Source organism: Carassius carassius, chromosome 49, assembly GCF_963082965.1.
Source record: "Carassius carassius chromosome 49, fCarCar2.1, whole genome shotgun sequence".
Lineage (NCBI taxonomy): Eukaryota > Metazoa > Chordata > Actinopteri > Cypriniformes > Cyprinidae > Carassius > Carassius carassius.
In genome coordinates, this window is record NC_081803.1 from 12,650,796 (window position 1) to 12,677,493 (window position 26,698).

The window sequence follows — 26,698 nt, forward strand, 5'->3', positions numbered from 1 at the left end:
CTGGGCTGCGGACGTGAGATGGGCATGTAAGGTTCTGGCCCTGGGGTGTAGGAACGGACATTGTGCTGATCAGGACCTCGTCTAGGCTGAGGGGGGTTTAAGCTACAAGGAGTAGAATGTGGCCGAGTATGGGCTGTGACGCTGGAAGTCACACTGTCCCTCATTAGCTGTAACTCGCTCATCATTCGGTCTATGGCGATGACCATATTTTGCTCCTCGGCAACCGCAAACGGTGGAGGGTATTCAAACGAAGGCCATGGTGGAGGTGGCAGTCCATCATCAAACTCATCTTCCACTAACGTTAATGAGTCACCTGGTAATGGATGAGGTGGCACTGGCCATTGCTCTGAGGACCGATCTGGCTGCGCTGCTACTACCACTCTGGCTGAGGCTGTTAACTCACACGTATCCCTTCTATCTTCATGAGGTGAGGCTAAACTGTACTGCCTGTTCTCTCGATGTAGCATGCTCTGCCCTGCTCCCTCTTCACTGTAGGGTGGATGGGTATGTTGCCATCCTAAGCTGGTGTCATGAAAGCTCTCCTCAGAGCTGGAGGTGAAATCATCCTGTACATCGGGTTGCATACTCCACTTCACATGAGGCTGTGAACTCCACTCATCCTCTCTAGGCGTGTGTGGTACAGGGCTGACATGTGGTGGGCCGCATATCTTCGGTCGCACTGCACTGACCTCATAATCCTTCAAATATGATGGCGGTCTTATTTGACGTTTGGGCCGAGTAACCCATGGTGCTTCATCACTCTGCTGCATACTCCCAGCACAGCTGCAATCCGGCTCGAAGGACCACAAATGTAACGAAGGCTACGCTTAAAGATGATAAGGGCTGATTTTGATTGCAGTGAACCAGGTGTGTCGGTCAGAACACCACAGAGAGAAGCATCAATTTGAACTGATTTTATTTTCACTGGTATGAAATATTAACAGGAGAGGGAGTCAGCCTTTACATGAGCATTAGAGTTTGAGCTAAACAGTGCAGTGGACTGTGGAGGGCTTCCTTGACGGCCTGCAGAGAGAATGGATCCTAGCTTTGCTTGACCCTGAAGCTGATGGCCGATAAACATGTAAGGATTGAAAGGGACAATGACCCAATGCGTGAGCAGGTTGAGCACATTTAGTGGAGACTTGGATTTAGTAGGTGCACAGTCAGTGAGTCCTGCTTTAATTGACGTAGAACTGGCTCATAAGTGGGCTAAATACTCATTAACAGACGTAGACGTGTTTGGCATGCTCGTAGTTGAGATGTAGATGTACAGTATTATTTGTGTGTGGTTTCTCTGCAACACACAAAGAGCAATACTCAAATAACAGCAACATTAGTACAAATAATCATCATTCACATACTGACTATAGGCTGCTCCCTTCAGACAATGACAATGATCCATAAACACCTGATATAACATTTCCATCACATTTACTTTCACTATTTATCTACATTATTTACTAAAACATTATTAACATTATAATTCTGAACTTTGAAGATCCACACATAAGTTATAATAACTGGCACGGATTAGTTAACATTGCCATGTAACATTATACAGCCGATCACTGCCTCATTACAGATAACGAGCATCAATCAACATTGAAGGAGTAAAGTACTCACTCGTTATAGGACGCACACAAACACAAGAAACATCTAATCAGAGTGATGCACGTCTTCAGCCATTCCTGGATGCGGCAAACTGATTTCGGACAGCTGCTGAGGTAATCTGCTGTTCGCGCTGTACTGAATGAACAGTGTCTCTTCCGGTTGCTCGCGCCACAGACTTTCATAATAAGAGTCTCACTAGAGTAGCGCAATAGTGCTCTAACATTATCATAAGTGGCCTTTTGCACAGTGAGCATTATCCGGTTTTCTGTTGCATTTGTCTTACGTGGATGACCAGCCTTTTTGGGGGACTTGAATTAGTGTCATTGTAAAGCTGCAATATTTGATAAATCACAGATCTGGAATGACCAGCTTCTCTTGCAATGGATGAAAGGGTCATACCTTTAGCTTTCATCTGGAAAACCTCCGTTAACAGGCTTTCAGTCACCTTAGACCGGCCCACCATCTTGCAATCCCAATAAAAACTAAAGGAATGCTGCCAGTTAAATAGGGTCCACACCCCATTCTGCCTCAGAGAACTCTGCCTGCAGGTGACTGACTGCATGTGTTGCTCATTTCAAAATGGTCAGTGTTCTGGCAGAGCAAAAATAATTTGATGGTTTATTTTGGATCTTTCTGAAGTCTATAGCTTGTGTAGGCCAGTTGAAGAGAGGACAGTCCCCTTGGGGGAGGTTTTATTTCTCAGCATAGAATCAGTTGACAAAAACTCAATGCAGTCTCTCAACACCTCAGCATCTGCTCGTTGTTTTAGTTTTTGGAGACATAAAGTAGACATCAATGTACATAAAAATGACATGAAGTACATTAAAAATATAGAGGTTTAACATTTTGTTCTGGAAAGTATTTAATGTGAATTGTGTGTTTACATTAAAATATCTTTTTGGTTGCCAATTTTAGTATCTGGACACATCTAATGACGCTTGTTGAGATCTCTTCTAAAACTCTAGAAGAAATGTATGTAAGATGCCTGGGATTGAATTCTGCTTTCCATTAAATCTTGGTGCTGCTCTTGGAGAAAATATAGACATTAAAGAAATTTCATTCTCATCTTGTGAATTTTTTTATTTTTATTAAATTTTTCTTAAAATGCTGAAAAAGCACACTGTATGTGTTTTGAGGCCTTCTCCATCATGTGCCATGATGACGGTGAGTGGAAAGTCCTGTGACAATATAATAAAAGGCAGTAAATTTAATTTGTAGATATCTGAAGAATACAAATGTCTTCACAGAGCTGTATGGAGGCAGCTCACTTTGTTTTCTCAGACACTGGTGAATACCACAGCATTGCTCAGGAAAAGCATTGCTCACAAAAGCATAAAACATGTTAGTCAAACATATGCTGATAAAATGGTACAAGTGTACTAGAGACTTCATGTGATTTAATGAATCCAATTTTCTGAGAAAATTTGGATTATTCTGGACTGAAAAGAACCTCAGACGAGATACTTGTTGCTCAGTGGACTGCATTTAAAAATGCACAGCATAAGGATTATGATAAGCTTGTTTTCATTTAAATAACTGCATAATTAAATGCAAAACATAATATCAAATTAATCTTCAAATAAGCATTTAAGGTTTTCCATGTGTGAAATACCTAATAATGTTGCTGTGTGTTTTTATTTATTGTGTAGTATTTTGTCAGGTTGATAACTGATTGTTTTATTGTACGATTGCACAGTCTGCATTGTTTTTTGTTTTGTTTTTGTTTGTTTGTTTTTGCATCCAGCCTCTCTATGTGAGCTATGTCTTTATCCCAGTGTCTCATGGTCTAATAAGACAGAAGGAGATCATGTTGACATCAGATTTTCTTTAAATCTATAGATGTCCTTACTGAGCACTTATACGTTGACATACAAAACAAGTCAGTTATTAGATAATAAAATTCAGAAAAACCTATGTACTTATTATGCCATTGCCTGTCAGTTGTTATTGTGCCATTTCTTTTCAAATAAATTATTGCTCAACTTTGGCAAGGATGTATTACATTGATTAAAAGTAAATAAGATATTTTTTTCTTGATTAAGTTTTAACTTGCATTCATCAGCCCACCCCTCAAAAAGCATAAAAAAATAAAAATAAAAAAACATAAAATCCAGAGTACTGTATTGTGCAGGAATTATGTGTCCCATGTTTGTTCGGTCCATAAATTATCATTTAACGTGAAAGGCCTGACAACAGCAAGAAAACGTATGGCTAATAAATATGATGTGAATGGCAATGAACAAAAATGTTCACAGAAGGGGCACACCCTCATCAAAAATCAATCAATCAATAAATAAATACAGTAAGTATACCCTGTAAGAATACTAACAGTAAATACATTTTTAATGCTATAAAACATGCCTATTCAAATAAATACTGTTCTTTGGAATTTTCAATTAATCAAGGAATCTATAGTTTCAACAACAATATTAAGCTGAACTACAGTTTTCAATAATAATAATAATAATAAAATGTTTCTTGAGCATCAATTCAGCATATTAAAATAATTTCTGAAGGATCTTGTGACACTGGAGACTGAAGTAATGACTGCTCTAATGACGGCTTTTCCATCACAGAAATAAATTACATTTTAAAATATATTAAAATAGTTATTTCAAACATGTGTCATGGACCTCAGGAGGACATTCATTGATTACCTTGTATACATATGTTTGTGTGTGAGTGTTTGTGCTGCTATGGTGGCTGTTATTGCACTATGTTATATAAGTGTTGTGTTTGTGAATTTTAGACTGTAGCGTCTGGCTTCTATCTCTTCAGCCTGCCTTATACATTATACATTATTTGTGGACAGAACTTCCCAGCAGAATTTAAGTTTAATTTTGTGACTTAAGATAAAATGTTTTTTATTTTATTTATATTGTATAAAATAAATATTGCACTCAAAATCATGCTGTTAGTCTGAATATTAGCCATGCTCTTGAATATCAACAGCTCATTTGATTGTCATATTGTTTAAATGAATATCAGGAATATCAATATTCTTCTTCCTGTTTAAGACAGTGGAATGTACCAGACATTAGAGAGAGTGTTTTAATCTGAAAGTGTGTGTTTTTGTCCTCAGTTGAGAGAAGAGAGTCACATGGAGCTGGCAGCAGAGGAGCCTGCCAAAGGAAGTATGAATACAGAGGTGAGAAACACAATCACACGCAGTCTTTCCACATTTTATTCAATATTCTGACAGATGCAGATTGTCATATGGCAGTGTTTACACCAGCTTCGCATATAGTACGTAATGCAGGAAGAGAGGATTTTCCCTTTCCTGCTCTGGATGATTTATATCCATTTGGAGGGATGCCTCAGACTGTTGATAAGTGCTATATTGCTTAAACAGTGAGAGGTTTTAAGATGGCTTTTTCATAACATAGCAATCCATAATCAAAATCAAAATACAGGGACTCTGAGTGTTTGTCACTTTGCTTGAGTGTTAAATTTTTGAGTGTTATATACTCAATTATTGTTTCTACTGCTGGGTCTACAATGCAATAAAAAATAATTAAAAACAGTATCATTTATATATAGTATTTATTAATATTTTGAATTCGCTTTTGTTTCTGTTTTTATGTGGATTTTAGTTTATGCATTCACCATTTATATATATATATATATTATATTATATTATATTATATTTCTGTTAAGCTGTTACATTTTTATTTCTGTTTCGGTAATTTTTTTTTGTTTAATTTAAATGAATGAAAGAGAGCTTATTGTAGTATTTAACTTCAGTATGGATGTGATCAGTGCAGTAGAGCTGATCGGTGACAGTGGTGTCCATGAGAGGCTCATCCTCTCTTGGAAAAAGCTTTCTTAATTACTTCTACACTAACTGGCAAGGGAACTCCATGCTCCATAGGAAATTTCAATATGGCAGAAAAAAAAATCTAAATTAAGCTTTTACCTCATTAAAACATCTACCTTCTCAGAGAAGTTTGAATTCAAAAGTTTGAGATAGCTATTGAAAATTATTTGATTTTTTTTTTATGAATTCTCAGCATTCAACATTTAAAATAAAATGTTTCGGGAAACCTTTGGAAAAGAGGGATTTAAAATGAGCCTGGTGTTGTTTGTCTGCATTTTGTCTGCATGCACTGTTAATTGGTGGCTGGGATCTAAGTTTGAGCAGTGTATTTGTGTGTGGATACGGTGCAGCTCCCATCTTGGAGGCGTGTTGATCTCACGTAATTGCCACCACTGTCTAACTCAACTAGCTTGGATGCTCTCAGCAATTACCCATCAGTGAGAAACACTCATACATGCAAGAACACATGCTTCAATTCTAAAAACACATTTCTGAGCTACAAGGCATTGCAACAGGGAAACCTATTTTAGCCCATATCACAGAGGGTGACAAATTGTGTAATTGCGCTGACCTTGTGTCAGTATGAATCCAGTCATGCTTTTTAACATTATGAGTCATCAGTTAGTCGATCTGTGTTATAAGTGACCTACATATACTCAAGATTAAACCAAGGATTCTGAGTTTGAGACATCTGTAGCTTTTATGTTTTTGAAAAGAGGACAGACCAAATATTGGCAGGCACAAAAACAAACCCAAATATAGCAGGAATAATACAGAAAGTCTAGACAACAGGATGGAGGTCAAAATGAGAGCTTTAACTTTTTCTGGATTAAACTGCAGCAACTCCTTCTTTGTTTCTCAAGTGGGACACCTGAGTGTCTTGAGGTCACTTGGAAAATCTCGCTCGTAGATTCACACACACTGAGCCCCTGTGGCTCTCCCAGATGTCATGTCTGCACACATGATAGAGCAGCACTGCCCGCAGGTGTGCCATCTGTAAACGTTTACAACGGCTCTGTGCCTTAGGTGCTCAAACAGACACACACACACACACACACACACACACACACACACACACACACACACACACACACACACACACACAATACACATAGCTTTTTTGTTGTGTCAGATTGCAATGGTGTGTCCTGCTAAATCAGAGTCATCCATAGAAAATGAGTTGTGGACACAAAGCCTCAGGCCAAAATAAAAGGCTAAAAAGTCCTAGGGCCCTATTTTAATGATCTAAGCACAAAGTGTAAAGTGCACAGCGAAGGTGCACTCATGGCATGTTCAAATCCACTTTTGCTATTTTAACGACGGAAAAACGGTTGGCGCGCCCGGGCGCATGGTCTAAACAGATTGTCCCTATTCTCTTAATGAGTAATGGGTGTTTTTTGGGCTTAACGTGCAGTAACCAATCAGAGTTTCATCTTCCATTCCCTTTAAGAGCCAGTTGCACTCGTGCCATGACGGATTTGCTATTTACACAGCGAAAATTGTCAGGCGCAAAGACAGAACGCATCTCCGAGATGAAACGGAGCTGTTCGTGTGCGAGCATATAGATGCCTATCCATTATGACATGTAGGCATATATATACAGTACAGACCAAAAGTTTGGACACACCTTCTCATTCAAAGAGTTTTCTTTATTTTCATGACTATGAAAATTGTAGATTCACACTGAAGGCATCAAAACTATGAATTAACACATGTGGAATTATATATGGAATTATATACATAACAAAAAAGTGTGAAACGACTGAAAATATGTCATATTCTAGGTTCTTCAAAGTAGCCACCTTTTGCTTTGATTACTGCTTTGCACACTCTTGGCATTCTCTTGATGAGCTTCAAGAGGTAGTCACCTGAAATGGTCTTCCAACAGTCTTGAAGGAGTTCCCCGAGAGATGCTTAGCACTTGTTGGCCCTTTTGCCTTCTGTCTGCGGTCCAGCTCACCCCTAAACCATCTCGATTGGGTTCAGGTCCGGTGACTGTGGAGGCCAGGTCATCTGGCGCAGCACCCCATCACTCTCATTCTTGGTCAAATAGCCCTTGATGCCTTCAGTGTGACTCTACAATTTTCATAGTCATGAAAATAAAGAAAACTCTTTGAATGAGAAGGTGTGTCCAAACTTTTGGTCTGTACTATATATATATATAAATATATATATATATATATATATATATATAATTAGCTTACAAAAAATTATTATGCATTGCAATCCTTTAATTTAATTTAATTTGGCATGTTTGTGTGCTGCTTTGCGTCCCTGTTTTTAATAAGCAGCGTGTACGCTCTTTAAATAACACAGAAAAAACATTGCGCCAGACTTTAGACCAGGTTTGAGTTGGTCTAAGAGTTGGTCTTTTCAGCTCCTTAAAATAGCAATGCGCCAGCAATTGCCTGAACACTCCTCGTTTTTAGATTTGCATGCCCATGGGTGCACAAATGGGTGCAAATGCATTTGCTAATTAAACGACGTGGTGCTGGACGGGAAAATGCGAACGGCGCCGGACTGAAACTAGCAAACACACTTGCGCTGCGCCTTGCGTCGCATTGTGCTGGGTGTATTATAGGACCCCTAATCTTGCTTACCCAAGAAGATTTCTTTGTGTGGATCGTTGTCCTCATTGAAAAAATAAATAAAATAAAAACACACATAGCATGGATTGCAGATCAGTCCTGCTGACCTGGGCATGGGTGTTATGAGGGTAAAGAGGGCCTGAATGATGAGCTTAAACTCTTAAAGTTGTTTGAAAGAAAAATAAACAGTAATTAATACAATATAACATAAGTTGTATTTATACTAAAATGTACAGAACCAAAATAATTTCCTTAGTATTGTTGTTTTGTTTTTCCAATAAAAATATTTAAACATCTATTGAACTACAGTAAATAAATTATCTTGTAAAACAAAATCATATAACATCATAATTGTATAACATAGCTTTAAAAAAAGTCTTGCCCCATTGTTATATATACACATACAGTACATCTATCAAAATTGATAAGGATTATGCCTAAAACAAAGAATAATAAAAGTTATATGAACTATACAATACCGTTCAACACTTTGGGCTCTTTTGGAATAAAAAAAAAATGTATTGATAAGAGTATCTAATGGTTACCATGGCTGCATGTATATGATTAAAAAATACAGTAAAAAATAAATATTGGCTAATATTATTATAATTTGAAATAACTGTTTTCTATTTAGATTTTCAGCAGTTGTTACTCCAGTCTTCAGTGTCACATGATCCTTAAGAAATCATTGTAATTCTTTGATTTGGCATTCAAGAAACATTTTTTTTTAATCAATATTTAAAAAGTTGTTCTGCTTTATAATGTTTAATTATATTTTTATTTTTATTTTATTTTATTTAATCAAATTAATGTACTTGTTAAAAATATAATTTTCTTTAAAAAATATTTATACTGAAAAAACACAACAAAAATACTGATTAAGAGAATTATTTTTGCTATGGGGTGCATTTGTTGCAAAAAACAAAAAAACAAAAAAAAACACAGACACAAAAGATATTTGCATATGAAAACTTGAGCCCACAGCAGCTACAGGCTATTTTTATTTTTTTTGGTCTGGAATAAATTGTCAACTTTGTTTCTATTTTTGTAGAGTCATATTCTAGTCCTTTAGTATTTTTTGTAAATGTGAGGGGCCTCTCTTCTGGAAGCATGGTTAGTATTGTTAGCATGCGGTAATAGTTTGCTGAGAGTTCATGTAAGGAGAACACAAAACAGAACTTGGCACTAAAACTAAGACTCCCTCACCAAATTCACGTTTGAGCATAAGAGCTTCTGTCTCAATGTCCTGCCGACCTCGTTTCTTAATTATTCCCTATGTCTGTGGGAAAGTGTTGTGGAGAGGACGTTAAAGCACTCTACCTATAATGTGATCACTCAAAGTGGCTTTGAGGTCTATCTGCTGAAGGGCTTAGTGTGTGTGTGTGTGTGTGTTTGACAAGTGAGACGTAGACAAAGTGTGTGCAGCGGCTATTGAGATACTAGATGCATAATGAAAGCCATGATCAGGGTGCTGTTTTGTGAAGAGCTGGAACTTGAAGAGAGGGTGTACAAACAGCAGGTAAGACCGACTAGAATAAGAGCAAGATATCAAAGAGATCAGGTAGGGATGCACCAAAATTTTGGGCTGAAACGGAAACTGAACATTCTGGATGCACTTCTGGAACAGCAGTTCATAGTGATTGTGATTCTTTGTTTCAATGTGACTGGATCATTAACTTTTTCCATGTTCCCTTTTTCAAGAAGCAGTTTTAATTCTCTTTCATTTGTTTGATTGATTGTTTGATTGATTGAATTTTATTAGGATAAACCCCTTGAGGTGTATCATCTCATTTTTCAAAGGGGTCCCAGCATGAACTAAATGATTTATCCATGACTCTGTGGTTGATTTTTCAATTTAGCTAGATTATTATTATTATTTTTATTTAGTGCCACAAACAGACAAAGCAAGCAATTTTTTAATTTTTTAACTCTTTAAGAGGTTGCATAAATAATGACAACATTTCCATATTCCATTCAACTGTGATTGAAATTGCCCCTGCTATGGTCACATTTTGTTCTCAAGACTGTTTTATTTATTTGTCAACGGGACATAAACACTTCATGGTTGTTATTTTATGTCTGCAGTAAGCAGCTCTCCCCTCCTGTCATTCATTTATTTATTTAAAGTACTGGAAGGTCTTGATATAAAGAACAGATGTTATGTGATGCATTAGGCCTGATGTGCCAATCGCTGCTGAAGGATTGCTGCAGTTTCCTCTCTGAGACTGCTGTCTCTTTGTCTTGTGCCTGCTTGCTAGCCCTGTTCACTTAAAAGGCAGGTTATTTGAGCTTTTCAATGATTCGATGGATTTCCAAGATGCCCCAAAATAAAACCTGACTGATGTTGAAAAGGTCAGAATGAATGCTTACTCACTCCCCTCTCTTAAACCCTCCAAACTGCCCATTCTGCCCATTCACTTAATTTATCTGCACAGCTGGCTTGGAATCAGCTTAGCTCTGCCTCAGATAACCAAAGGAGGAAAAACTCTCAAACCACAAACAGTGACTAAAATAGTTATTTTCCCAATCGTATTGCAGATTCTCCAATCTAGAAAGGTAAATCTTCAGCATCTGCGAGAGGAGAGCACGCCTTTTCTCTCGCGCATAGGTGTGTGTGTGTGTGTGCAGCAAGCTCCAGAGGAGGAGGGATGCTTGGTGATCTCAGCGGCAGCAGTATAAGCCCCAGCCATGCGGCTGAGCAGCGCATAGCGCTAACAAGCGCCGGGCTGTAGGACTACAGCAAGACCATGCCTGCGCAGAGAGAGGACTCCCGCCTCTGTCAGCGTTAACTCCAGTCGTGCCTTCGTTCCTCTCTCTTTCAGTCTCTCTCTCCTCTTTTGCCTCTCTCTATCTGTTAATGTGGTGCTGATGAAGGGGAAACTAGCTTGAGCTGTTTGGCTCAGGATGGATTGTCTGTGTATTGTCACAACTAAGGTAAGGAGAGCTGGAAGCGATGAGAATTGAATGAAAAAGAAAGGGAAGAAGCTCTTGTCATTCCAGCTGTGAGTATGTGTTGGCTGTGGAGAAACCGAGGGTGTTATTTGTTTCGTATTTCTTCTGTGTTTCTTTTAAAATTGACTTTTTAATGTCTTTGTGGAACAGTGTGTTCACTTGTTTAAGGTTTGCGCTAGAGTGTTGTATTGCATCAGGCTTAATCCCATGTCACTGGCTCTGTGGAGCCATCAAGGCGTAAACTTAATGGAAACTCGCATCCACAGATAACGAGCCTTTCCGAGGCTTCTCCATTGGAGCCAGACACAGTGCTGGTGGAATAAATCTTTGATGGTTAGACCATCAACAAACGGTCCAATGCTTTATCGGATTTTCCCATCTTCGTTGCTGCAGGTATCCGGATGGGAAGCCCTTTGAGTGGCATTAGAGGATTGAGAGTGCCGGTCTGCCAGCAGTACTTGGGCTAATGGGGTTTATTTCACTGAAGCAGAGCTGCTCTGTTTATGTGCTTCTAAATATACAATATGACTGAAATGATCTTTTTTTAGTTTAATCTTCTCTGTAGTCTTGTCAAAGAGGGAGGACTCATTCACAATCAGTAATGCAGCTGCAATTTACCATCCTGGGAACTGAAATATTAATGTTTGTATTTACGTGCTTTGTCGAATCTATACTAGAAGTGCAATTGTGACGGTAATGCGGGCAGCTTGGCTCTGTGCGGTGAATTCCAAATGTGGTCCTACAGCTGAATGGCAAGCACTGTAATTTTTGAATGGTCAGGTGTATCCATCTTTATAGAACCCCTAAAAATGACAGATTAATGTTAGCCATCTTAAATAGTTTTTACATACCCTTGGTAAAAGGTGGTAAAGTGATTTTAATACCATGGCAATTAAATATTAATGTTTAAAAGATACTATTATTCAACATTAAATACCATTATTCAACATTGACATTGGTCAAAAAAAGACAAAGAAATATCATTTAAATACTGTGAACCTTGAAAAAAGGTTTCCACAAAAATATTAAGCAGCACAACTGTATTTAACATGAATGATAATAAGAAATATTTCTTGATCACCAAATCAGGATATTAGAATGATCTCTGAAGGTTCATGAGACACTGAAGACTGGATTAATGGCTGCTGAAAATTCAGCTTTGCCATCACAGGAATAAATTACATTTTAAGTAATATTAAAATAGAAAACCGCTATTTTCAATTGTCATAATATTATTGTTTTACTGAATTTTTGATTAAATAAATGCAGCCTTGGTTGAGCATTAGAGGCTTATCTCAAAAACATGAAACATTATTATTATTATCATTTATAGTAATATAATAATATTTATAGTATTTATAGTTTAGTGTAGTACTTTTAAAGTATTTATTTATGTCGGTCCACCTCAAGAACAGATTTTAGGCCATTCTCATTGTTCTAGAATATTGTTATATTGTTCAGTAACTCTTAGTTGTGGCCAGCTGTAGATATTAAGAGTAAACTTACCTGATTTACAGAAAGCATTCCACATTTTAAAAGTTTAGATGAAGTCAGTGCTTTGATGATGCAACAGTATCCAGTCCCAGCTGATTTGCTTACTCAGATTTTTGCTTTCAATTCCACAGTCACCCACAGGAATTATTTTAAGCTTTTTTCTTCTGTTGGACTTTGTGCATCATCATTTATGTCTTATGAAAGAAAAGTATTTTCTTTGGCTAGGTCAATTCTTTTCTTAGAAATACACATTTACTGAAGTTTTAAGGTACATTGAGATCTAGAGAGCATTTTGCCAGTGTAGCACAAAACATAATGTAGTGAAAGCAAGGGCATCATACCTGGGCTGTCATTCACAAGGAACCAGAACAACATTTGGGTCCTGTCTCTCAGTCCCAATAATGACAATGGCCTTGAGTTATACACAAACTTGCAATGAAATGTAATGAATGCTGATTCAAACACTATTTACTCCAAATTATAAAAAAATATATATTATATATATATATATAACTGTCCCCTGCCTGTGTCCTGTGTCAGCTTTAATATTGAAAATAGCTGTTATTTCTATTGAATGAAGTCATTTTTACTGCTTCAGATACATACAGACTGTAAGAGGCCAGCTGCTCAAGAAAACAACCATACTCGTTTAGGAAGCACTGATCTTTGCGGTTAAAAGAGCATCATCCTGATTTGTAGTACTTAATTTAGCAGTGTAATGGTGCTGTTGACAGAGATCTGGCTCATCTGTGGCACCTTGGGAAGCACAGCTCAGTACTCATAGGGTGAACCCCTCAGTTTGGTAGAAAAGGTGAAATACAATGGATAACATTAGATTAATCAAACAGATACATCTCTTTGGTCAGTGGAAAACATTTTTTCTTTCTCTTTTGTATATAGCTGCCAAGACTTAAAGTTGGCCTAATTTGTATGCAACCCCTATTGTTTGATTGTTTGTTTTGATTGTCTATATAACATTTTTGTCCATACAGATGATTTAATAATAATTAAAAACACTTTTACACTTTTGAAGCACATTTATTATTTGTATGTTATTGTTTTATATATTTTTTTCATCAAATATCAATGTTTTATGTAAATTATGGGGAAGGCAGGTTAGTAAGAGATCAGGAAATGTAGCAAGACGAATTGGAACTTGTATCACCCACAGGACTGCCATGGCAATAAGGAAATTCAGATTTAGATGTCTGCATAAAAACTTTTCATCGTATCATCAGGAGAAAGACAATCACAGAGAGAGAAAGATTTTTTCTCACTAGAGTCAATTATATTGTACACACTGAGAGTCATTATGCTGTGCTTCACCACAGGAAATCTTTCCTCAACAATGCCATTTTCTTTTTTTTTTTATGTTGGCTGTAAATATTTTGTGTGAGTTCCTTCTATTTTAACTCGGTGAAGTGTACACGCACATCCAACACCCTCCACCCCCTCCCTCTACTTCAAATGCATGCAACAATATATCTGCATCTGGCTCTCTCATTCTCTCTCTGTGACTTCCTCCACTCTCTTCTGGGTAGTTACGTAATAGTTTGCAGGATGCACTCAGCAGGTTATGGCTGAGAGAATATCACCCCCACACACATGCTGTGTGACGCTAGGTGTGTGTTTCAGTCCCCCATCGCAGCCGTTTTTAGTGGTTTGGACTAAGGTGATGCAATGATGATCTCTGACTCCACACATCAGTGCAACATTCTATGCTCACCCTCCTCTCCTCCACTGGACAGTGTGGGATCTAGGGTTCATCTGCGTAGGAAACATTCAGTGAATTATTTATTTATTTTTATTTTATTTTTCTGGCCCACAAGGGCACTCGTTCTTGTCTCTCTTTAGCTTTAGGTAGTGTTGAATAAGTCTGTAATTATTCTGTTCATTCATTCAGGCGGAGGTGAAAACCTGAATATATGAACACTGATGGAAAACTGTTCCCTCTCAAAATTTTGTCATCAGCCTTATATGGTGCACATTTAATTAATATAGGATTTAGGGCTGTCACTTTTGAGAAAAATCTAATTCGAACGGATATCGAATATCATGCAATGTAATCGAATATATTCGAATATCTACATGCCCGCCCTCCCGCGCATAAAAAAAAGAAAACACCATAGCCTAATGAAGATTCAATCACAAATGTATTAACAGTGAGGCATAAACAGGTCTATATGGATAATTTTTACTTAATGTTTAAAACAGCAGGTTATCAACTTATAATATCAACTTATATGAAGTGCCACTATGTATATCCCACAACATTAGGCTAAATGAAAAAAGAAAAAAAAAAAAGATTCAGAACGCCACAGACAATAACGTGACAACTTAAACAGCAACAGGAGTAAGGCATATAACCTAGCCTAATTCATTTCTTAATATTGTTTTGCAAGAAACACCAGTCTATCAACTTGATCTGTTTCGGAGCTCACAGACGTGCCTGGCTACTAGCTTTTATTCGCGTGATTTGGTCATGGGCCTATGCTACAATACGTCTAGAGTGCCCTCTACTGGATAAGATGGCAAATAATAAAATAAAAACAAACGGTCTAATCATAGACTGTAAAAAATGCGCTACACATGGCATTTTAAAAACCAGATATTTTATTTATAGTTCGATTACGGATATTTCACGTCATGTTCGAATGCATATTCGAATATCGAATAAAAAGTGACAGCCTTAATAGGATTGAATTAGTCCTAGGGTTAATGTCTTGTGAATGTGACACTGGTCTCTAGATCAGTGTGAGTAGCTTTGCAGTACTGCTGAGTTCAGGGTTGTAGAAAAGCCCTTCTGCATCTCTGAGCACCCACCCTAATCCTCTCATTACATTTGAAGATGTACCAGAGCTAAAGATGTGCATTGGGGCTGGGACATATATAGAAGATATTTCAAGAGTGCTAGAGTGACATAAGGTATGAAGTATGAAGACAAAACAGTTGGATTTAGCTTATTTACTAAGGTAAAGACTAAAGGAAGAAATGATTTAAGCTTCTGTTAATGCTACACATGTTATTTTTCTTCTACTTGATAAACATCTCTAAAATACACTATCATTGAAAAATTTGGGCTTTGCAAGATTTTTATCATGCCCTAAAAGTATTTTGAGAAGAAGGACATAGCTTTGAATGTGTTGAAGAGACAAGAAGGCAAGCTATGGGACATGCTACTTTGTCTTTGATGGAACGCTCTGTTGCTTAGTTACGTGCATCCTTTAAACTTTAAACTGCCTTGTCAATCATCTTGTCACAGTTAACATCATCCATACTTTGTTTCATTTAATTTCTTACCGTATTGGAGAGGAATGAGGTAGCAAATTCATTTGCCAGTCCATGGGTCTTTCATTCAGAGAACGCTCCTCATGTGTTTGCATAAAGATGCATTTAAAAGTTAATGACTAAACGTATCTTTATAAATTAGCAAAAAGTAATCAAACTGTGTGTTAATCTCAGTAGTTGTTGTATGAACAGATTTATATTTGTAAACCTGGAAAGTTGTACAAAAGGATTTATATTTTAGATGTTGTCAGCGTCTCTTTTCACAGTGCTTTCCAACACTCAACCTTCATTAGTCTAATTGACTGATATTTATCAAATAAATAGTCTTAATATCACCTTTATTGCACAGAACTATCATAGTCATCACACAAAACAGGGACCTTCAGACTGTGCATAAGAGGAATATTGCTCCCAGCAGGCTGTTTGAAATTTGTCGTTGAAGGCTGTGGTTTTTTTGTGTCTTTATGGCTGTTGCAATGGTGCTTAAAATTCGATTAATTAAGTTCTTTGAGACAGTTTACATACTAAAACCCTCTAAAACACTTTGAAACTGCCTACTTGATTTTGTGAACGTGATAGACTGGAGAAATGCTTAGGAAACCTGTTCAAACCCAGGATATGCAAAAAATGTAGTTTGCTGTAGTATTATGGGAAATAACTCCTGCAGTGTGACAGCGGTGTAGTGAAATGGTTGTATTGTTACACCATTGTGCAGGATTGCCCCAGTTCTCCCAATGATACCTCAAATAAAGTGGTATGATTACCCAACCCTGAGGAGTTTTGAAGAGGGCTGTTTGTAAGGAGCTTAATGATGTAATAACTGTGATCTACTGAATGTACAGAGGAGCGTGGGGCTGCTCTGATGTAGGTCCGCTGTGTATCCAGTGATAGGAGACTCCGAGCACTCAGATTTGTGCTCTGAAGTGTGTGATGTATGTTAATGAATGTGTCTGTGCCGCAGCCTCCAGTTGCTTTAGAGTACCCTTGTATCAGAGGTGGGGATTTGCATTGCCTAACTATCAAGAGGGAAAAACTAGGTTGTTATCATCATGTTATGTTACTGAGTTAATATGGACTTCACATTTAACATTTTTAATCAAAACTTTCTGCATTTGATTTTTTACTTTTTCACAAAGACATTACTTAATATGTTTAGTAAGTTATTATTTTACTCACTGGGACTCTTCATTGATCACCACAATTTATATATATATATATATATATATATATATATATATAGATAAGATATAAAATAATTTCGGTTTTATTTTATTTAATACACTTTGTTTTATTCTATTTAGTTGTATTATATATAGTGTTTTTCTTATGCTTGTGAAAAATGTTTTCCCTCCAATGTGCCAAGACCTGACCTAGATCTTACATTCTTTTCCTTAACTGCGTTCCTTACCTAATGGGAAAATATCATTGACTTCTGTTGATTTTATATGAAGCTTAACTTTAACTAATATAGACTAACACTAACTGTAAAAGAAAATAATAATAATAAAAAATGGAAACACTTTGCAATAAAATTTAATTTAACTACATTGGTTGTTGCATATCACAAACTTAGAATATTTCTAACACTATTAATTTTGCACTATATGATTATATAATCATGATATGTAAATTTTTAGGTTTTATATACAGTATGCATTTTAATATATTTTCAATCTTTCGAGTTGTATAAATTAATTATAATGTATTACAAACAAACATGAAATAATAATTAACAATACTATATTTATAGAGCAACTAAGATTAACAAATGCTGTTAAAATTGCTGCTTATTGTAAGTTCATAATAAATAATGCATTAAACAAGGCATTCATAGTTAGCTCATAATAATAACAATAATAGCTCATTGTTAGTTTAAAGTGCCTAATGGTCACAAAATGGTTATTTTTTAATACTCAATACGTTAAATTGTGAACAAATTAAATATTTATTGTCAAGTGTTAGCAGCTGTTTAAATAATTTTTCCAAGTGAGGATATTCCCGAATGCCTCCAAAAGGAAGGTTTTCTAAGATTTAGTACACTTTTGAGGTCATTTTGGTCCTCAAACTATAAGTACATACACACAGTTAACTGTCACTGTGGCTGCATGTCCAATCTGGCACATGTCTGTCAGGATTAGGGTAAACACTGCCAGAATCCTGACTGTCTGGAACAATCCTGTAAAGGGAGCCAAGAAGCTCAACAAGCATATGTGGTTGTAATATTTGATGTTGTGTATGTGTGAGTCATTTAGAAAACTGAAAACACACATGTACAACCTAGTAAATGATGCATAATGTACCCAAACGTGACTTTGTCCTACCAAAAAAATAAAAAAAGAATAGAAGGGAAAGAGACTAAGAAAAGATTTATTCCATGTAATAAAGTTTAACTCACTGGTACCTTAGCAGAATCCCTTCATAAGGTGTTCAGTGCAGCTGTATTAGGTGAGATGCTTGACAGGTATTGTCTGATTGTACCAGTCAGAACACATACTTGCATTAGCCAGTCTAATATAATCTAATGTGTCACTGTCAGAGTAAGAGACATTATTTTAATTGTGTTTATTTATTTGCTTTGTTCTTGACCAGTTTAACCTTTACTTATGCAAACACATAAATAGATACCATATAAGTCTTTGGTGTTAAATCTAATATTTAGTTTAGTTTTAAGAATGTTTTATTTGTTTATCATTCAAGTCAAGCTTGTGAGGTACAAAAAAATAATTATGCTAAAAATTAAGGTATTCTTGAAAAGCACCTTGAGCTGTGATGCAGTGTTAACATGGTACATGCAATATATTAGTTCTGCGTAACTTTCACTTTAACCGTAACATACAGTAGCTGTCAGTTTCCTTTCACTCCTTGGCTGTCCTAGGAAGGGAAGTGGCTCTTAGGGATGTGGTGACAGAGAATAAGATGCTCTGACATGCTTTAGTATGTCAGAGGGATCAGTTTTGACAGACTGTGAATAGAAACATTTAGCGCAGTAATTTGCAGAGGCCTCTTAGGAAGCTGTCTGCCTGCTTGCAGCTACACCGGGGTCGGACATTTGTTCTTAAAAAGACCAGAAAGACTCCTAATGTACTGCACAAATGCATGTGACGCATGAAATAGCATTTTGCATCATTCATTTTACCTCCCACTGCAGGCACTCATACATGAATTTGATCTTTTGATTTCCATTGGTAACTAGAACCTTTTCACATCTCTCAAATTGACATTGTTGTGTAACATTTTACATTTAGTCAGGTCTGACTAAAACTTTCCCCATATTTCATTTTCTTTTCATTAAGACCACTTTCCAAAACTTTTGAACTTTTTGAAAACAGAAGGGAACACTACAAAGGGAAACCAAGGCTGTATACGGTAATTATAAAAATACAGAAGCGCAATCAATTCTGTATTAACATTCACGTAGTTCTACTACAAAGTGTTTTGTGTTTATATATTGAGATTGTATCGGATATAATTGAATCTCTTGGTATTCACTCCCAACTGTTTTCTCTAAAGCCACCAGAGATTCCTTAGATATAATTTTTGTTTGTTTACAATTTTGTTGTTATTTGCATCTTGTTAATATGTTACAATTAATATGGAAGAAATGCATGTTATAAAAATGTTTCAGCTATGTATTCTAATTGGTTAAGCCATGTTTGAAGCTGATGTGCACTTGTAATCGCACAGCATAAACAGGTTTAGCTTTTTATGATTAAAATAACATATATAACTTGCAGATTTATATTTATATACAGTACAGACCAAAAGTTTGGACACACCTTCTCATTCAAAGAGTTTTCTTTATTTTCATGACACAGTATCATTAAATAATTCTTAATATAAATAGTATGATGATTGAATTAGATCTACATAACTCCATGTGCAATTTTTGCCGATGTGTACAATTATGCAGCTAACCTGTTTTCAGCCCATCACAGCCCAATGTAAAATGACTAACAGCGTAGCACAGAAAAGAATAACCCCAATTCTCAGGGGCGCAACTATCCAGTGTTAGAGGGGTATGCAGCAAAACATTTTGCCCCCCCCCCACCACCCTCACTTTTAAATAAATAATTGCGCCGGACATCATCATGTATGGGCTTTTAAATAATAAATGTTTATTTTAAAGTATATTAGACAGCCACTGTAAGCCTACCATAATTATATGGTGTGTATATATGTACACACACACATACATATATATATATATATATATATATATATATATATATATATATATATATATATAAGTGCTGTCAATCGATTAAAAACTTTAATTAGATTAATCACACATTTTTTCTGTGATTAATCGCAATAATAAAAGAAATGTTTTTGTACTTTTTTTGTACTGTTTTTAATATATTTTTTAATGTAATAATTTCACAGTTAAATTTAAATACTTGTTTAAATGACATATTTCTATGAATGAAGGCCAGTATTACTGATATTAATACAGCTACTGATTTCTTTTGTTTTTTTTACATTTATTATTAGGCTTCAAAAATATAACAGTTTTTAATTTAAGTAAACTTAAAACAATGCTAACATAAACCCATAATAAATGTCATGTTTACTCCTGCCCTTCCTGTCTTAACAGTTAGGAAATATACAGAAATTTAATAAAGTTATCAAAGTTATATGCAGTCTGCACTGCATAAACTATAAATTAAATAGTTAATCCTTATTAAAGCTACAAAAGTTATTTAGTCAAGAGCAGCGAGTCATTTTCTCTGTTCCCTTTGTTCTTTAACTTTACTGACAGGAAGCTTTATTGGCTGCCGTCCTTTTAAGAGCAGACAGACACGCGGATCTCACCGTTTATATACTGTCTATGGATCTCGCCTCATTCTCTCACAACTCTTTTTGTTCATTTTCGACTTCATATAAATCATTTAAGATTGCTCTTATGAGGATAATCGACAAAACTGGCACTTTGGGATGTTTATTGTTAGTTCAAGCGCTTAAGAGAACTGGATTCTGGCGCCCTGTCTAATCATTGTGTGTGTGTGTGTGTGTGTGTGTGTACGTGTGTATGTGTCACATAAGGGCATTCACAGACAGCGCATTCTCTTTTGTCTTGCCGCGCTTGAAATGTTTAAAAGCATTTAAATGAATAAGAGCGTGATCATATAATGTAAAGCTAGCCAACGGATGGCAGAAAATACGGATGCTGCGTTAATTGCGTTAAATATTTTGACACGTTAAAACCAGACAAAAATTAATCGCATGCGTTAATGCGTTAACGTTGACAGCACTAATATATATACATACATACACACACACACACACACACACACACACACATATATATATATATATATATATATTTATTATTATTATTATTGGGTGGCACAATTCAAATTTTCACAGTTCAGTTTGTTTCACGGTTCAAGAGTCACATTTCGATACAGTTCGGTATGTGCGATGTTTATGGAGAAACTATAATTTTTAAAAAATCTAACTACGAGCAACAGCAAAAATAAATACAGTGTAAAGAGTAAAGAGGTCTAGTATTAGTTTTTAGGTACAGAAATTTAATAAAGTAATCAAATGTAAAACAGCATCACATATTTGAACATAAATTTACAAATTTATTAAAGTTACAAAAGCTTTTTTTATAAATTTTTTTGGATATTCTTTTTATTAAACATTTTAATTATTACAAACAAAAACATATTAAAACAGAAACACAGCACAGGAAATAATTAACATATTCATGAACATGTGGACAATTTACATACTGCATTTCATCATATGATTGTACCTAAATTTTATCCAGTTTTTGTTTATGACCGTTTAATCTTTAGACACTTAAAAATATTCTCCCATTTTTTAAACTGGAGCGATTTACCATTGCGACAATACCTCAATCTTTCTAGAGTTACAACTTCAGAGATCATAGATTTCCACATCTGAGTAGAGGGGGCATCACTACCAACCCATTTGACCATTATAGCCTTTCGAGCCTACATTAGGAGAAACTGAACAATCTGTTACAAAAGCTTTTTAATCAAGAGCAGTGAGTGATTTCTTTGTTATTGCTGTTCGATTAATATAAAAGACTGTCACTTTAAGAGAATGCACTGATACAGTGGCCTACGTTCAGCTGGCTATGTCTGCTATAGGATACTTAGCAAGACGGGCATTTTGACATAATTTTTGTCTGAATTTGTCCTTTTAAATAAAATACTTCAGAGAGAGCTTATATTTGCACGCGTTCTGAGGCGCGGTTTGCGCGCTTCGGATGAGCGTATGCACAAATCTTCTCACTGCGCGTGCGAGCTCGCGTCCTCTGCCTCTTAAATGTTTAAACCGACAAAGATTAAATTAGTTTAGTTTAAACACAGATATCAACGTGTGCTGTTTAGGTCTCATCTGTGCGCGCGCGCTATCAGCACCCGGGTGATGATGGAATAAATGACAGCTCATATTCCAGTTTTATATAATCTCCGAGCATAGACGTCACATTTTAAATCCTACCTGTTGCCTTTCACCAATCACTTATTTAGCTGCTGTCGCATCCCTTGACATGCCATCTACTGTTCCCTCTTTCTTTTTCTATTTTTAGCCCCCGATAGCTTTTTTGTTTTATCCATCTTTTTCGAGTTTCAACGACAACGCACTAACGTTACTGCTGCTTACTCAGCGCTCACGGCGCCCCACCCACTCGCGAGGTTCTATGTCTAAATTCTATGATGGAATATTATGAGGGCACCGGCACCTGTTAGTCCTCTAAAATTTATATATTTTCGTATATATATAAAACTTTTAATATACATTTTTATTTTTTATTATTAAAAAAAATTTAACCATCGCTTTGCCGCCCCTCATGGTGCGGCGCCCCTATGCGCCACATATGGTGCATACCCACTTTTTGCGCCACTGCCAATTCTAGATAGACTGAGTGGAGCAGTGAGTCTTTGAGTTCTCTCTTCTTCTCCACTGTCAGCGTTTTGAAGATGAGCGTGTCTGTCAAGGGTTTAACGTTCTTTGTTGTTCATACTTGACTTAAACCAGAGGATTAATGTTGTCAACTCACAGGCTGTTTAAGAGGAGGAAGAAAGCATTCTTGGTTTAACATGCAACATGATTATGAAAACAACATATTGTGAAAAATCAGCACCATCACAACTAACCACAGTGGCTGTGTTGACTTAGCATACTTATGAAATGTAAAGCCAGCCATTCGATTTTTTGCACAGCCCCATGTTACCGTATAGATATTGAACATTTTTGAATAGTGGTCAACTGATATTGGTTTCTTGACAGCTGATGCTGATATTTTGGAAAGCAGGGGGGCCGATAGCCGATATAAAGCTGATATAATTTAAAATGTATAAAATAAACATACTTCTACTTTAGATGACAAAGTAGATTCGACTAAGTTTGCAAGGTTTGTGAAAATAAATGTTCATTAGTCATTCAAAGATTTGTTTAAATTATATAAATACATATTTGCTTAATGTTGATGGCAAACGAGAAAGTACTATAATGTTTGCCTTTTTATTACAAATAATATAAAAGAAAACATTATAATAATTTTTGTATACATTTATTCCTTTGTTTATCTGTTCTATCTGATTATTAGACAGACTTCTATCTGGATTAGACAGAACTGTTAACAACAAGAGGGAGAATATGAGCACTATGCTCAGGCGCTGCCGCTATCAGCGACGTCAAAATAAAAGTCTTACACACATTGGCCAAGCAGAAAAATGTATCGGCTGATGCTGATATTTGAAAAATGCTAAATATCGGCCGACCACTATTTTTGAACGATACACAGCCCTAATAGACACAGGAAGAGGTTTGCTTGCCATTCAGTCTCTCTATTACTCTCTCTCTCTCTCTCTCTCTCTCTCTCTCTCTCTCTCTCTCTCTCTCTGTCCACCACTGTGCCTAGTTCAGGTGCACTTTCAACTCTTAGTAAGTAGTGACATAGCACATCACCTAACAATGGATGGATATGCTCTTCTCTCCCCCGGGGAACTAAAACTACTGTAAATTCTACATATTTCAAGGATTTGTGAGCTGACACATGCATTAATTCATTTGCTGCACAGATTTCCTTGAATCTGGTCCTTGCCACAGTGCTGGGGTGGGTGGTTGCCAAAGCACTGCTATGCTGTTGCTTAGGTGTTCTGACAAAGATCCCACCCCTAAGTCTCTATGATATTCTAGTTTGTAGATATGGCTTGGAAGATTGAGTGTAAGTCTGTGAGGTTTTTGGGCTGCCAGGCAGATATGTAACTCAATAACCTGTATGATTTGATGCATCATTCTTGTCTATAGCATAAAAGGTGAAAGAGGAGTTATGCATTGAAGCATCTTTAGGCAGCCCTGATGTGAGTTTGAGTCCCTTATGCGCATGGTTTTAAAGCCTAAAGAAGAATATTTTGGCTGTTTTTGAGTATATGTGTTGCTATAGAGTTACTTAAAATGCAGAAATGTGATGCTTTGGAGCTGAGTCTATACTGTATATATATATATATATATATATATATATATATATATATATATATATATATATATATATATATATATATATAATATAATATGCGCTATTACTGTTATTATCTGAAAAGTCTCTATATCTAAGTCTTCAATAATGTCAGTTTTCTGAACTCTAAATCAGCTTACATTTAGCTTAAATAGTCTCTGCCTATTATTGGGATATTAGAAAGTAATTTAATATAGAAAAACTCACATTTTGTGCCACTAGTGGTGTAAAAATGACACTCTTCACCTTTAATGTGATATTATGTGTTTTAACATGTATCTGTGTTAAAAGAAGGCGAATGATGGAGCGTGTGTGTATGTGCATGAGCGAGAGTGTATGACTCATTGCTTCAGCAGGAGTTGCCTCTGGGAGGAGATTTATTTGTGCTTGATAAAGTGTTTTGGCTTCAGTGCAGTTTTTCCATGCTCATCTCTCGTCCTGTCCACGGTTCCTGCTTATGCATCCTTGTTTGTCCAGTGTCGTCAGCTGAACGTCAGGTCACAGCAAGTGAAGTTTTCTTTGGTAAAAAAAAAAATCTCTATACCCCCTCTAAAACTGTCCTCGGACAGATTATCTGGTGTTAACTCTCACATAAAAGCTATTTTGGTAGCAAAAGCTGCAGTTCCCAGTGGCTAATTTGTGAATATAGTCGCCTCCACTCTTTCTCTCACCTCCTCTCTTTCTCCACCCCCTCAGTCTTCTGCCTCAGCACTCCCTCTCTCTTGTCACCCCCTCCTTCTCTTCCTCTTTTCTTTCTCTCCCTCGTTTTCTTGTGAGCTCATTTATACTGTAAAGCTGCTAACCACAGAACAACTAGTTTCCCTGGTAACAAGGGGGCTGGCACCAAAAATATATTCTCTAAAGCATCTCCGATGCCTCCCACTTCATGCTGACCACCCAGCTCTGAACTGGCACTCTGATTTACACACTCACACAGTCACATACACTCTCCTGTGCTTCTCAGCTGGATATTTGAAGAGTCTTCACTGGGCAGTACAAAAAGGACATTTTGAATAGTACAATGAATAGAGTTACAAAACGTTACCATGGTAACCCTACTTTTAACCAAAATACCACACTACAAGTGTGTGTGTTAAGGCCAGTTCATACCAAAAATAGTTTTGAGAAACTGAATTTGAGATTTTCCTAAGTTGTCAGTTATAATCATCAAAATTAAAAGAAATAAACATTTGAAATATATCAGTCTGTGTGTAATGAATGAATATAATATACAAGTTTCACTTTTTGAATGGAATTAGTAAAATAAATCAACTTTTTGATTATATTCTAATTATATGACCAGCACCTGTAAACAAAATGTCACATAGCATTTCATTTACCTCATTCAAGTAATCAGTGTCCACAGGACATTAGTTCACTAGGGAAACGAAGTCTAGAGACTTTTTAATTTTAGTTTTAGATTTTTCCCCCGCTGTACCAAAACCATACCGAACCGTGACATCAAAAACGAGGTACATGCCGAATCATCATGTTTGTGTAGCGTTACACACCTAATATATATAAGCAGTATCACATGAGTAGACGTGAGACATGACTTTATATAGGCACGGCTGTGATTCGTCGTAGGCACGAAACAGCAGGTAAGCACAGCATTCCGATATACAGACATATCCAGGGCCGGCGCTAGCCATTTGGGTGCCCTAAGCACAAATGCTTGGCGGAGACCATTCTGCTATTCTATAGAACTATATTAAACATTTTCACTACCATCAGTTGTCAGAGGCCCTACAGAGGCACACGCCTACATTTCCTAGCTACAAAATCAGCTATCAGGTCATCATATGACAGTTTCTGAGCCACGTCCCCATTGATGCTGATGACAGCCAGACCACTTAAACATTCCTGCCCCACTGATGAACGCAGAATTTCATCATGAATTATTTATATAATTTGTATAATTATTTTGTATATATAATTCATATATACAAAATAATTATACACAGTACACACACATATATCATGTAAACACAAACTTTTATTTTGGATGCGATTAATCGAGATTAATCTTTTCCCAGCCTTAATAATTTGACAACTCTGTGAATATGAAAATATACAAACACTGAGATTGTGTTTTTTTTTTTTCTAATTGCAGTTTCACCAACAGATGTCGCCCTTGGCCGAACCTCTTGAAAATGACCGCATGCCATAGTACAACAACGAAAAATCTTTATTTAAGCGGTCTAATTTGGCAAAATCACATCACGTTCAGTTGCAGGGTTTTTCTAAAGTTCAGACTGAGGCAGATAGACATTGTATTGAAGCGAAGAAATTAAAATTTGAAGAAATACGTTTCTTTGTATATGTAAAACGTACTGTATTTGTTTGATTGCTACGTTTTTTATTTGCAGAACAAAATGCATTAGTTTGTGAGTGATGTTTTGTATTTGCAAATCACACTGAGTTTGTTTGTGAATCGTTGGGTGTGAGTTA

At 36.3% G+C, this 26,698-nt stretch overlaps 1 protein-coding gene across 29 annotated transcripts in view; it reads left to right on the plus strand.

Annotated features, from left to right (window-relative positions):
* Positions 1 to 26,698, plus strand: part of LOC132132047 (disks large homolog 2) — a 220,222-nt gene that overhangs the window by 33,209 nt on the left and 160,315 nt on the right. For 28 of the 29 annotated variants that reach the window (XR_009428992.1, XR_009428991.1, XM_059544234.1 and 25 more), the window contains one exon: positions 4,694 to 4,759. Coding sequence is in view for 27 of the 29 variants with exons in the window: in XM_059544234.1 (XP_059400217.1) it covers positions 4,694 to 4,759 (66 nt within the window). In the remaining 2 variants the exon portion in view is untranslated. Of the gene's footprint in view, positions 1 to 4,693; positions 4,760 to 10,680; positions 10,951 to 26,698 lie in introns of those variants that run through there. The other variant, XM_059544244.1, reaches the window with a different exon arrangement.